This window comes from Seriola dumerili, unplaced genomic scaffold, assembly GCF_002260705.1.
Source record: "Seriola dumerili isolate Sdu_G_001 unplaced genomic scaffold, Sdu_1.0 BDQW01000260.1, whole genome shotgun sequence".
Classification (NCBI taxonomy): domain Eukaryota; kingdom Metazoa; phylum Chordata; class Actinopteri; order Carangiformes; family Carangidae; genus Seriola; species Seriola dumerili.
This window is the reverse complement of record NW_019174515.1, coordinates 921,980-934,958: the sequence shown is the minus strand read 5'-3', so window position 1 is coordinate 934,958 and position 12,979 is coordinate 921,980. Positions and strand designations below refer to the sequence as shown.

The following is a 12,979-nucleotide window of genomic DNA, read 5'->3' as shown; positions in this document are numbered from 1 at the left end:
ATGTTGCTGAAAGATAATTAAATTCTGCTTGCAGTGAACTACGGGTGAAAAGAAAATGTTATTACAACTTTTATTTTGGAACAAGCGCTCAGCGCTGGCTCAGGCAGTATGTTCAACATCAAAATATTTGCTGTGGTGTTGACCTGGCTGAGCTCATTTTCACTGAACTCCATTCATACTTTTTTCTCCTGCATGTATGCTAACTAAGAGATTAAGCTCCCTCATTGCTGTGCTGTGCTGCCGACAATTCAGCAGAGCTACTCTAATGTTTTTCCTTGAAACGTGACATTAAGATGAAAATGATTTCACCCCGGGACTCGTGCTTCCTCACGTCACCTCAGCCTGTGTTCGGCGCTGTTTTACGACTCCATAGATGTAGGTCTAGGTGTTTTGTTCTGTGTAAATCTGGCCTTTGAGGCCTTTGATTTTCTTGTTTTTCCTGGGCAGTGGGTGTTCTTCCATTCTGTTTGAGCTGAGGTTTATATTATGTTGTTTGTGTCTTTGGAATGAACTCAGCATGATACACAGCCCTCTGGCACAGACACACACACACACGATTTATAAATCCCTTTTATTTTGAGTAGAGTGTGTGTTTGTGTGTGTGTGTGTGCGTGTGCCTGTGCGTGTATCACAGCGTGACCACAAACACAAGCGTTTATTTGTGCATGCGGGTTATTTTGTGCCTTTATATTTGAGTTAATGTGCATGTTCGTGTGTGAACTGTGTGCTTCTTTCTTGTGCATTATCTCTCCTAATAAACAGTTCCTTAGATTAGGTTCACGATTTCATCTCTCTGCATCCTGTTGCCTTCCACTGAACTCTCATCTTAAGCGCTTCAGTTCTTTAAAACCCTGTAAGGCTGCACACTGAGTTCCTCCATACAGGATTACTTTATTCAATACTTTAAAAAGAAAACATGTTTCAACAAGTAATCCTGACAAAGAGGTTTCATGTTGAAATATTACTTATGTATTCAATAAAGCACCACCGTGTTGAGGATCAGGCTGTGCAGAGACTTCTATTTTATTGTGATTAGCACCTTCACTCATCCAGTGGGATTTTTTTTTTTTCACTCTCTTTTATGTTCATTCAGAAAGTCTGCCAAAGTGTGAGGTGGGACAGAATGGAGACAGGCACTGAGGAAGAGGGAAAAAATAAGTGAAGATAACAAAACAAGGAAGGAAAGAAGGAAAAGAACCAGAAAAGGGACTAGAGGAAAAAAATAAGGAAGTATGAATGGAGGTAAGGAAGGAAGGAAGAGGATGAAATTAGGAAATCACAATAGGTAGGACAGCAGTGAATAATTATGATGGTTATGGCAGTTTTTGTTTTATTTTTATAATGATGACTCTATTATGAGTGTGGAGGCTGTAATAATGACACCAATCATTTCTGTGCATGTGGCAGGTGTGAGATGCACAATATGTCAAAGTCTAGTGAAGGCAGGCATAATAACGCTGAGACAAATAACGAGCAGAGCTGTAGAGGAAGAGAGTAAAGTAATCGGATTACTAAGAATGATGCGTTTTTAAAAGGAAATTAAGGCGGCGTTCACCTTTTTGTGACCCCTTAAAACGAAGCAACGTTTTACTTGCTCTGACAAGTTCAACTGAAGGCTGGGTTTTCCCGCTTCATTTGCATGTTTGTATTTATTTGCTAATCATCTCTGGACCCCTCGGGTTTATCTTGTTACTCCTTGTGAGGGTCCTGACCCTAAGGTTAGGAACTATTGTGTCTCATCAAAATATTAGTCTGACAGACAACACTATATTACTAAATAATGATTAGCCGCAGTGGGAATTAAACAAGAAGAACATTGCATCAATTTAAATATGAAGCCATTTTTGATTTGGCTGTTTATTCTACAATTTCTGGCTAAATTGTGAAGTTATACTCCCACACTGATAACAGCCATTCCTGCTTAGATGTAAGGTTAGGTCCCAGAGGAATGTAGCAGAATATTGGCCTTATTAGAAGAGATAGGGAGTGGGTGGGAGAGGGCAAGATGGATAGAGGGAGGTGAGAAAAGACAGAGCCCCTGGATAGAGAGTTAACGAAAAGAAAGGGAGACACAGGGAGGAAGATATTGGACTTATTAGAGAAGAGAGTGAGTGGGAGAGGAGGGCAAACACAGAGAGACAACGGTAGAGACAGAGAGAGAGAGAGAGAGGGAGAGAGAGAGAGAGAGGGATGATGTTATTTTGTCAGTGTTTCCCCGTGGGGGCTCAAATGCTTGTTAAAAAGTCCTGACAGAGGAACCACAGCAACACGCACACACGCACACATGCACACATGCACACACGCACACATGCACACATGCACACAAACAGACACTGTTCCTGTTCGATAAACTTTGCATAGGTCTCTTCCTCCCTCTGTGTGTTATCTAAAATGGACTGCATTCATGCCAAAAATATTCATCTCTGACGTCAGATACAGCCTTGTTTAATAATCTGTCTGTGTGTGTGTGTGTGTGTGTGTGTGTGTGTGTGTGTGTGTGTGTGTGTGTGTGTGTGTGTATCCTCTATTGCCGCTGAAAACTGCTGTTTCCCTGTAATCATTATCTAACACAAACAAAGGATATATGCTCCCCTCCGTTCACACCGAGCAGTTTATTAACACCCGTTCTCCACAACACACAAACACACTTAAAGAACAGACACTCGTGTGCACAGTGGCACCGCGGGATCTGCTCCATGTTTAAAACACTGTAATCTGGTAAAGCCACAATGAGCTCCACGCTTTCATAAGACTCTGACAGAGCCATTTACTGAGGAAACGTACGTATGCATTTTGTAAGTAAAAGACACTAAAGCAATGTTGTTAGTGCAATGATATTTCTCTCTGGTCATTATGAGATGGAAAGAAGAAGATAAAGAGGCGTTCTTCTTGTATAAGTTGCGTGTGCCTTTGTGTGCAAATACATGCTTCTGCCAAGCAGTTCTTAGTGGGATGTAAGTTTCACTTCCACCTCCAAGAAAAAGGTGGCAATACGCATCTGTCCATCACATTGCTGTAGCTCAAATCCCACCTGTGCATTTCACACATCTGAGTTTAAAGTCCTCTTCCCCCTCCACGTGATGTTTTGTTATGGCTTGATTCCATCAGGTTGACATTATCAAACTGGTTTTAAAGTGGATCATAAAGCGGTGAGTTCAGTCCACAGAGAAACATATAATGCTTTCAGCTGGAGTGGGAAATAAACTTACCAGGATATGAGGTTTTCACATGAGCGGCAGAAAGCTATTAGATATTATTGAGCATATGTGTCTCTGTCTGACTGCTCTTCACTATGTTGATGTGTTTTGATTGTTTGACTGATCTCAATGCACTGTGCTTCTCACAATGATTACAGTTTAGCAATGCCTTTCAATTACAGTATCAGTACATTTTAAACAGCCCCGCAGAATATAGACCTTCATTCAAGGGCCACCTTTCCAACCCTCATGCTTCCTATTTAATCATCCAAAATGTACATGGATAGAAAACTTCTGCAGCAGTGTGGGATCTGATCAGGTAGACTTTTTACTGTCTTTGCATAATATTAGGGTTTAGTGCATTGCTCTATGCCAGTAAGATGAATGACCCACATGGAGGTCGCCTTGCATCGTCCAAATTAGTCTCCATAAAAGAGGAGAGTTATGGGAATTGTGAATAAAACATCACATGTTTCACTTTCTTTTATTAATTTGATATTGTTAAATAAGGAAATTAAATTCTACTTCATTAATTCTACAAATGAAGTGTTGTAACCAAAATCGAACATTCAGTCAAACATCTGGCCACCCACTCTGACTTTGGCTCTAGAAGACAAAAACCCTTTGACATAAGGTAGTTAAATGTTTTCTGCACAGTTGCATTTTGCTGCATTTCAAGTCCAAACACTCATTCCCTTCCCTTCCCACCCACCCGCGTCCCCGAGGCACAGCCCTCCGCCTCATGAGAGCACACACGAGAATGTCATGTCTGATGTCTTTGTCAATTTGTCATCTTTCTAATTATGAGTTGTGCCTCTTTAGGACAATTTTTTCTTCAGTGAAACGTCTTTCTTTAAACCGACTCATCTCAGTTTATCTACATCTCCTTTGTCCTGAGTTCGACGGAGGATATTAAAAAGTGATCTTCACTCGTTGGAAATAGCACGTGGTCTTGGTGCCAACAGTGGGCTGTTTTCACTTTCTCTTAATATAGCTGATGATGTCACTTCCTCCTGCTGAAAATGGTCAGTTGAGTGACGTCTTGCCTATTTGGCAAACATACAGAACTTACCTTGGAAAACATATGAATATGGCTCATTTCTTTAACTTGGGATGCATTCAACTCACCAAGCAGCATTTACTTCACGAAAGTTTCAACTTCCCTAATTGGCTTGTCTGTTATTCCTTTTTTTTTTTTTCTCTAAAATACACAGTGGGAGGCAGGAGTGAGTGGTGCCAGCCTATAAGCTGACACATTTTGCACATTTGGAATTTGTGTATACATCTTCTACACTCAGTGGATCAGTTTGGCACCAGTCTATCTGAGATTGTAACAGTGCCAATCCAGCCCCGCAGACACAGATACTGTAGACATGTTTTGTTTGCCAAACTGCAAAATTAAAAACCTCCACAATAGATGGTCAAAAGGAGAGTTTTAAAAACATTACAGCATGGCCAGGGTGCAAAGCCAGATTCAATATACAGTGTATGGGAGACTGCATTTTCCATTGGGTCGTCACCTCTCGTGATTTTTGGCGCCAATGACTCAAAGATACGTGTGGAATATTTACACTTTGGTGATCACAAGTGGCAGGAAATTGCTTTTTGAAGTTTGTGTGACATTTTTTGGATACAGCCATAACATGTGATATCAGTACAGAACACAAATTTGGCACACAACAAATCTCAGTCAGGTTATAGCAGACTTGGAGCATTGATACAGTAATCTGTGAGTGTGTCTGTGTGGTTTATATGGCGAGTGCTGCATACTTGGCGTTTTGAATTTGTTTCCGCAGACATTTCTCTCTCTTTTGTTTTGCTGCCGCTATTTTTATGCCTGTCTGTTTATATTTAGTAACTGGCCACTGAGGAATTTTTGTCATATCAGTGTGTTTCTCCTCCAGTGGACACTGTGGAGCTGTTAAACCCAGCAGATAACTGGGTATCTGCGGCAGATTGGAGCGATTACGTGGATAAATATGACATCCCTTACATGACAAATATACGCAGCTTTTGGTGTGCGTGCGTACTATCAGTCCGTTATCTGTGAGCGTGTACCGCACAAACTCAACACGTTGTTTGCTACGTCCTAATCTGTGAGCGTGTGTGTGTGTGTGTGTGTGTGTGTGTGTGTGTGTTTGTGTGTGTGTGATTTCTCTGTACATGTGTGTATATCATCAGACCAGACAGTGCATGATGCTATCAGCAGAGGAGGATATGAGGACTACTATTTATAACTCCCCTCTATCTCAACTTAGACACACTGTCCTGCCCTGCGGGGGGCAGGTGCGTGTTTGCATCATTGTAGCTGTGTGTGTGTGTGTGTGTGTGTGTGTGTGTGTTTGTGTGTTTGTGTGTTTGTGTTTGTGTGGGGAATTTGAGAGTGGGAAACTGTGAACGTGAAAGACAAAGTGGGAAAAGAGATGTAAACAACAGACCGTGTGTTTATGTATGAGTGTGTGTGTGTGTGTGTGTGCGCGCACACGCGCGCGTGTGTGTGTGTGTGTGTGTGAAAGACAAAGTGGGAAAAGAGATGTAAACAACAGACCGTGTGTTTATGTATGTGTGTGTGTGTGTGTGTGTATGTGTATGTGTGCGCGTGTGTGCGTGTGTGTGTGGACGCCGCTAGCTGAAGGTGTGAGTGGAAAGCAGAGACATGTCACACTTGACAAGGGTGAAATGAGAGGATATGATTGGCTGTTTTCTGATGTCATGGATCGTGAGCCGTCCCAATTAGAAACAATCATACGCTGCTTAGTCACTCCATCAGTCTCCTCTCCACCGCTCTACCCATCGCTTCCCTTCTCTCTCTGTCTACCCTGCATCCAGATCCCCTCCCTCTTTGTCTTTAATTTTATGTCTCTATGGAACTTTCTCTGTCTGCCACTCTCAGGCTAATTTGCTTTCTTTTAGCGTTTGTGTTGCTAATTCTTTATCATCGCCTGCTTTTTCAGTCGTTGTTTCTTTTACGCTCCATCTGTTACCTTACAATTTGTTTGCCATATCCGTTCCTCCCTTAGTGTCTTATTGCCTTTTTTTTCTCACTCAACTTCATTCCCAAAACTGTGAAAATGAAGCAATGTAATGGGCTATAATTGAAACATACCAGATAAGAATATGAATATACACTAGTAAAGCTTTATGAAACACAGTGACTCCATTTGCATTCCTGCTCGTGTTTCTCTTGGAAAGATAAATCTGAACAAGAGAGAGAGAGATCAGATGACAGAAAAAAAGAATGGAAGGTGTGGTTGTGGTTGAGAGCAGGAAGTTTTATTCAGTCCTTGTCCTTAAGAGTCAGTACTTGTGCTTCAGTCAAGTGCTTAAGAGAGGCGACTCTGCTCTGAGAATTATAGGTTAGACCAACCTAAACTGCCCATCTTTGGGGGGAAAGTAATGAAACTCATTCCGAGCAGTGCCGGGGATCATGCACTTGTGTAAAATGAGGATATTCAGCCCGACTTGAACCAGATCTCTTCGATGAGATGCAGTGAAAATAAAGCAAACATGGTTTGGCCTGCACAAACATGCTCAGTCTAATTTGAGTTGAGACCAGAAATGAGTAAATATTTTGCTAAGTGGAAGATTTCCATTTGGGTCCATGGTAGATTTTGGCTTCCTCCCCCCCGGGGTGCCTGAAGCTTGAATCCTTTCAGATGGGCACAAACAGGCAAAGACACATTCATACAGTCATACACACATGCACACAAACATACACAGAAAAAACACTGGCAAAATACTGAATAACAAAATACTAATATTATTCATAACCAGTGGTAGATTTTACCAACTTAACTGTGCACAAATGGTTTCAATATATTGTTGCTTTTTTTTTCATAAACTGAAGGAATATATCAGAATTCTAATATGTCTTTAATTTATAACCCTCACCCCTATAAACCTGTTGGATTATGCCAGAATACAATGCCACAAAATTCACCCAGGGGAAAACATGCAAATTTAGCACGAGCAGTGTTTAGCACAGTGGCAAAACAGACAAAAAAAACAAAAAAAAACTGCTGTTGGCAGGTGTAGATGTCAGTGGTTAAATAACCAAAAACGAAAGGAAAAAAAAAAAAACAGTTCCCATGACTGCTCTGTGCTCTGTTTGGCCCTGTGCTGGTCCCAGTCCTTTGTATATTGGAGCGAAGTGTGGGATTATCGGCCGCTGCTGTGATGAAGACAGGAAGTGACATGTCTTATAGCATGACCTCTCTCCTATCCCACCATGCTCAAGCATTGCTGCAGTTTCTACCCCATTAGAAAACACACACACACACACACACACACATACATACACATGGCTGCAGAGAGAGCCTCTGAAGAGCACTTGAGTCTGAGTATCGAGTCTGCCAACCTCACATACAGATACAATACCATTAAAGAGCACTCGCGAGTCTTGATATAGGACTATATGCACACACACACACACACACACAGACACACACACACACAAATAATTCAAACAGTGTATATCCACATTATTCAGAGGCTATCAGCACAATTGAAAAGGAAATGCTAGGTCATGCATGTAGCGATGAAATTACATACAGCACACTGATATGGTCACAAATACCACCCACTACACTCAGTCCCTGCTTTCTACTTGTATATATTTTCATTCCCTCGATGCCCTCTTTTCTCTTAGAGGTGGAAATGTGTCTACAGGAAAAGAGCTGCACAGTAACAGACCAGTAGTACCAGTAGGCCACTGGTATGTAACGGCAGTCAAAAAAAGCGGAACAAATATAGAAAGTCAATAATGTAATTGGAAAGTTTCATACACTTCTACCAGTTCAGTTTGTAACGTACATCATCAGTCACTCACAAGCTTTGACATTTCTCTGTCTTTACAGACTCATTATGTGTCAGTACTTCCATAATCATGCAATTTCCTTTCTGAATCAATGCACTGGAAGTGTGTGTCTTATCAGCATTACAGCAGAAACATTTTTTTTTTTTTTAGATCTGAGTGAAGCAGATTGAGTTCAGTCAGCCTCCTCACAGCAAACTACAGTCAGAGCCTACAGGTGAATGCTAGAGGCATGACACTACTGTAAGTGATCAGCGGTGATGACATGTTATTGATATTCACAGCAGTGAAAACAGAGAGTGGAATATTACATGTATGAAACGGAGCTGTGTGGTGTAAGCAGCCTGCAAGCTTTGTTCTGTATGTTTGCTTCAGAGAGGTGCGGCCCACATGTCAAATGTTGTGTGTAATATGTGTTTGAACTTGTGACATCAAGAGCTGCATTTCTATTGCAGTTTTTGCACGACATAGCACGAAATTTTATTTTATTTTATTTATTTATTTGTTTTTCAAAAGTCGACAAAACACAAACACAACTGATCTGTGTTTCCACTGAGTTAGGTTATGTGAATGAAGCTTGTTTTTTCTCCTCTCGCAACATCATTCGAATTAAACGTGACGACGGATTTCCAGCTGTCTGACTCTCGGGCGGAGCTGGCTCTCTGGGGGGTGTGGTACAGCAGGCGCCAAGACTAGAATGCGAAAAAGTTTTTTTTCATTTCAATTTCAAAAAATATTGTTTTCTCAAACAGTCTTAAAAACCGCCTCATGTGAACGTAGACATTTATTTTGTGACATTTTAGAGTTGTTTCCATTACTCATATTTAAGTTTTGCAATTTCAAATTGCAGATTAAGGAGGTTAATGGAAAAGCACCTAGGGATGCAGATAACATAATAAATATAGTCTACAATAAAGCTGCAAATACAGCTGGAGATTACATCAGTCATGAAGCTACCTCCTACGGTAACGGATCTCATTCATGGATTTTTTTTTTTTCTTCAAGATGGGTTTTCAACATGACTTACAGCAGCATTTAGTATAAAGGCTAATACATTTCATATAGTGTATGTTTGATCATACACACCAACTCCCACTTTTTTTCTTTTTTTTTTTTTAAGTCTAGTCACACTGTGGATGAATTACTGCAGATACACCCTGCAGGCAGTGTGTGGATGTACTGTGTGCATTTGTGTGTGTCAGTGTGTGTAAGTACGTGTGGTGCATTTGCTCATTTTGAGAGCAGGTGTCATCTTACAAAGTGACACCGGGGCAGAGTCACTTATTCTTCATTTGTCTCTTATCTCTCGTTCCAACCTTTTGTTCTGTGTCTCTTAGCCCTTGTGTTATTTTTTTTTGTTGTTTTTTTTCTAGCTGTCAGGTTGCAGCTACATACACACACACACACACACACACAAAAGACATGCGCACACAACAACCTGCAAGTCTATCACAATTAGACTGCCAAAGACAAGTGGTGTCAAGATAAGCCATGTGTGAACTCTTTGACATTTCACGGTAACCGAAATCCACACAGAGACGCACACACGCACACATGCACACACACACACACACACGCACACACACACATACGCACATATGTACACACAACAAATCACACAATAAACAACCAAAGACAAGGTACCGCTTTCCCCCTTCACACCTTTTGTGATGCTAGATCCTTTTGTCTTCCTCACTGTTTTTGTCTCATTTCACCTCATTCAATGGCCCACACCATAATGAGTCATTGAAAAGGAAACCTCCCAACATAAATGAATAGAGTTAATTTGTCCACCTGTAATGGTACTTGTCTGCTCTGTCCAAGCCCATGTCTCAGTTTGGCTGAATTAAGTGGCAAATGATTCTGAGTCAGGTTTAATGGAGTGGATATGAGTGACTCAGAGTGAATGCAGCTCTTGCCCCCCCCCCCCAGAACCAGGCCCACAGAGTTCTGCAAGCCCGCCAGTACTGAACCAATCCAATTTGGGCTTAATTGAATTGTTCTGAGCCCCTCATCCATATATTTCCTCCACGAAGAAGCTTATTACACTCTATCTGTGTGTGTGTGTGTGTGTGTGTGTGTCGGTGTGTGTATAAAAGAGAGAGAGAGAGAGAGTCTGTGTACTCATAATGTGCCAAATTTTAAATGCTCTGCTATAGATTGATATTTTTGAGATGCAGTTAGGTGATGGAAAGTGAGATAAAAAAAAAAAAAAAAGAAATCCAAATAAATCTTTAACTAAGTCTCTTCTCTCCCTCCCTTTATCCTCCTATTTCTCCCACCCTCCACTCCTCTCTCCTGTTCTCTTTCCTCAGGATGTGAAGTCGACATTCTTCCAGTTCGGCGCCTCCATCCAGCAGGAGGCTCTGCTGATGCTGAACATTATGGAGGAGTACGACTGGCACATCTTCTCCATCGTCACGTCAAAGTTCCCTGGCTACCAGGAGTTCATCAACATCCTGAAAACGACCGTGGACAACAGGTAGGATCTGTTACTTTGCACTGTCCTCCTTATTTCCACATTCTTACTGTAAGTTGTATGTAATTTATATTATTATTCTTATTTTTCATAACAGTAGCCAACAAGATGATGCAGCAGCATAAAGTTGTCACTCAAGAAGTGCAGATGTGACAACCATGGGGCACCTTTTCATTTGGAGAAGCTCAGGATAGAACTCAAATGAAACCTGTGAGGCTGTACTTAGACACAGCGGTACTTGAGTTATGCTAACATCAGCATGTTAGCATGGTTGCAGTGACAATGCTATCATGTTGACGTTGAGCAGGAATCATGTTTAACATATCCACCACCTTAGTTTAGCGCGCTAGCATGCTAACAATCGCGAATCAGCACTAAACACAAAGTAGATGAGAATGTCATAAGCTTTGCAGGTGTTTAGTCATAAATAAAGTAATGGATGAAATAAAATTCTGACCTGATGACAGCACTAAATGAAAAAGGATCACCAGTACATGAATGCGTGCACCAAATTTCACGGCAATCCATTTAATAGTTGTTGAGATTGGCGGTGGACTGATCAACCAACAGACAGACAGTCAGACACTGTGTTAGAATTGAATCTTTCATTTAATATTACACTAATAATATATCAGGAAAAATAAACAAACTAAAATAAATAATAAACTGTTACACAGATGCAACAGGAAATACCTTGCAAGCATACAATTCAGCTTGAAACACTGTCAACACATTATCTTACAGTGTTGATTAGTGACTTAAAAGTATTACATACACACATATATACATATATATATGTATATACATACAGTATACTTATATGTACAAAATGTTGTATATATGTGTGACAATATATAGTCGTAATAGAGGAGCTATGAAGTATAATTAAACTGGGCTGTTCCCCTCCCCTTCATAACCTTTTGGGTAGAATCTGTTCATTGTTCCCTCTCAATACCAACAGTTTGCACAAAGAAAAACTGAAGATAACAAGAACTGTAGGTATGTTTTCTAAGAGTTACTATTGCCAGCATTTTTCTAAGCCTGTAATCTTCTCCATTATCACTGCAAATTTCCCCAGAGAATGGGCAAGTTTTCTCTCTATAAGAATTACTGCATGTTTTGGCCTTTTTTTATATGTAGTTCAAAGACAGCAAGCCTGAAAGGATTTTATCAGCATTCTTAAAAATAAAATAAAATGAATGTAGATGACAGGTGGCTTCACTACACCTGCAGTTTAGCTGTTGTTTGCTGCACCTTTAGGTCTTTTTGACTGATGCTGTAGCTCTCCACACACACAGAGAGAGAGAGAGAGAGAGAGAGAGAGAGAGAGATGGATAGAAAACTGCAGAAGAGAGTGGCAAGCTATAATTTGTGGCAAAAAAAAGTGTCAAATGAGTGATACACGTTCAGTAATGTTGAGATGTTGGCAAGAGTAGGTGGCTGTACTTGTGATATATAGAAGCCCAGCTGAGGAGGGTCTTTTTCATTAGCAGTTAGTCTTTATGTCAAACCCAGCAGGGGCTCAAAAACTCTCTGCGCGTCTGTGTTCGGTGACACTTAGAGCTGTATTCATTACACGCAGAGTGGCAACAGGTCGTTAATGGCTAATTAAATAAGATAATAGGAATTTGTTCCTCATAACAGCTGTTACTATCAGAAAATGAACAAGCGTGAGCCTGCATATTTACAAGTCATACATGTTTAAGCCTGTGTTCTCAATGCTTTGGAAGGCAAATGTGATCAGCATAAAGACTTTGACTCTCCCAAACACTTTATTTGCTGATCTGGGAAACTACATACACACACATACTGTAGGTTAACCTCAAGTTAACTGTCCCATTTTGCACACTGAGAAGATTTGAAAACAAAAATAGAAAGAAACTGTAATTGAGAGAGAGTTTTGAGAGCAGAAAGCAAAGTCAGAAGGTTGGCCAATTAACTGGCTGTAGCAAATTCCCTTCCCATTGTTTTTCTTCTAATCTTGTTTTGTCCACATGAACCTGCAGCCAGGTAAACTGCTGCCTTTATTAATACATACAAAAAACTGTCTCCAGCTTTAAACAAGTCCAAGCCCTATTGTTTATGGTTCTTTAGATAACTATTAGCCCTTGTAACATCAATATCTACTCCATATAAATGTGTTTACAATACTTTAGCGAATAGTGGCTGCACAGATTTGTAATAAGAAAAAAATAATTTTGACATCAGTATCATCATTCGTACCCTGCAGAGGTGGATGTTGACCTTCATGTTAAAATAACAGCCCCTCATTCATGAATTAAGAAATAATTATCCCAATTACCTGCAATAACCCGTTGTCAGACTTCCCATGTCAGTGTTCAGCTGGATCACACTGACTTCGTCATGGGCAAACAGTTTTAATAGCAGTGAACCTCCATCTTTCACATCAGGAAATTAGACCGGTCAACTGAGTGAGCCAAGGCTTACTTTACAATGGAGACATATTAGCACCTGCAGCAGGGCCAGCTC

At 40.6% G+C, this 12,979-nt stretch overlaps 1 protein-coding gene across 1 annotated transcript in view; it reads left to right on the top strand.

Moving 5' to 3' along the window:
• grin2a (glutamate ionotropic receptor NMDA type subunit 2A) overlaps window positions 1-12,979 on the top strand; it is a gene marked incomplete at its 5' end in the record, with an annotated part of 132,009 nt that overhangs the window by 74,755 nt on the left and 44,275 nt on the right. Inside the window, one exon of the mRNA XM_022756859.1 lies at window positions 10,326-10,492. Within this exon, the coding sequence (XP_022612580.1) occupies window positions 10,326-10,492 (167 nt within the window). The remainder of the gene's footprint in view (window positions 1-10,325; window positions 10,493-12,979) is intronic.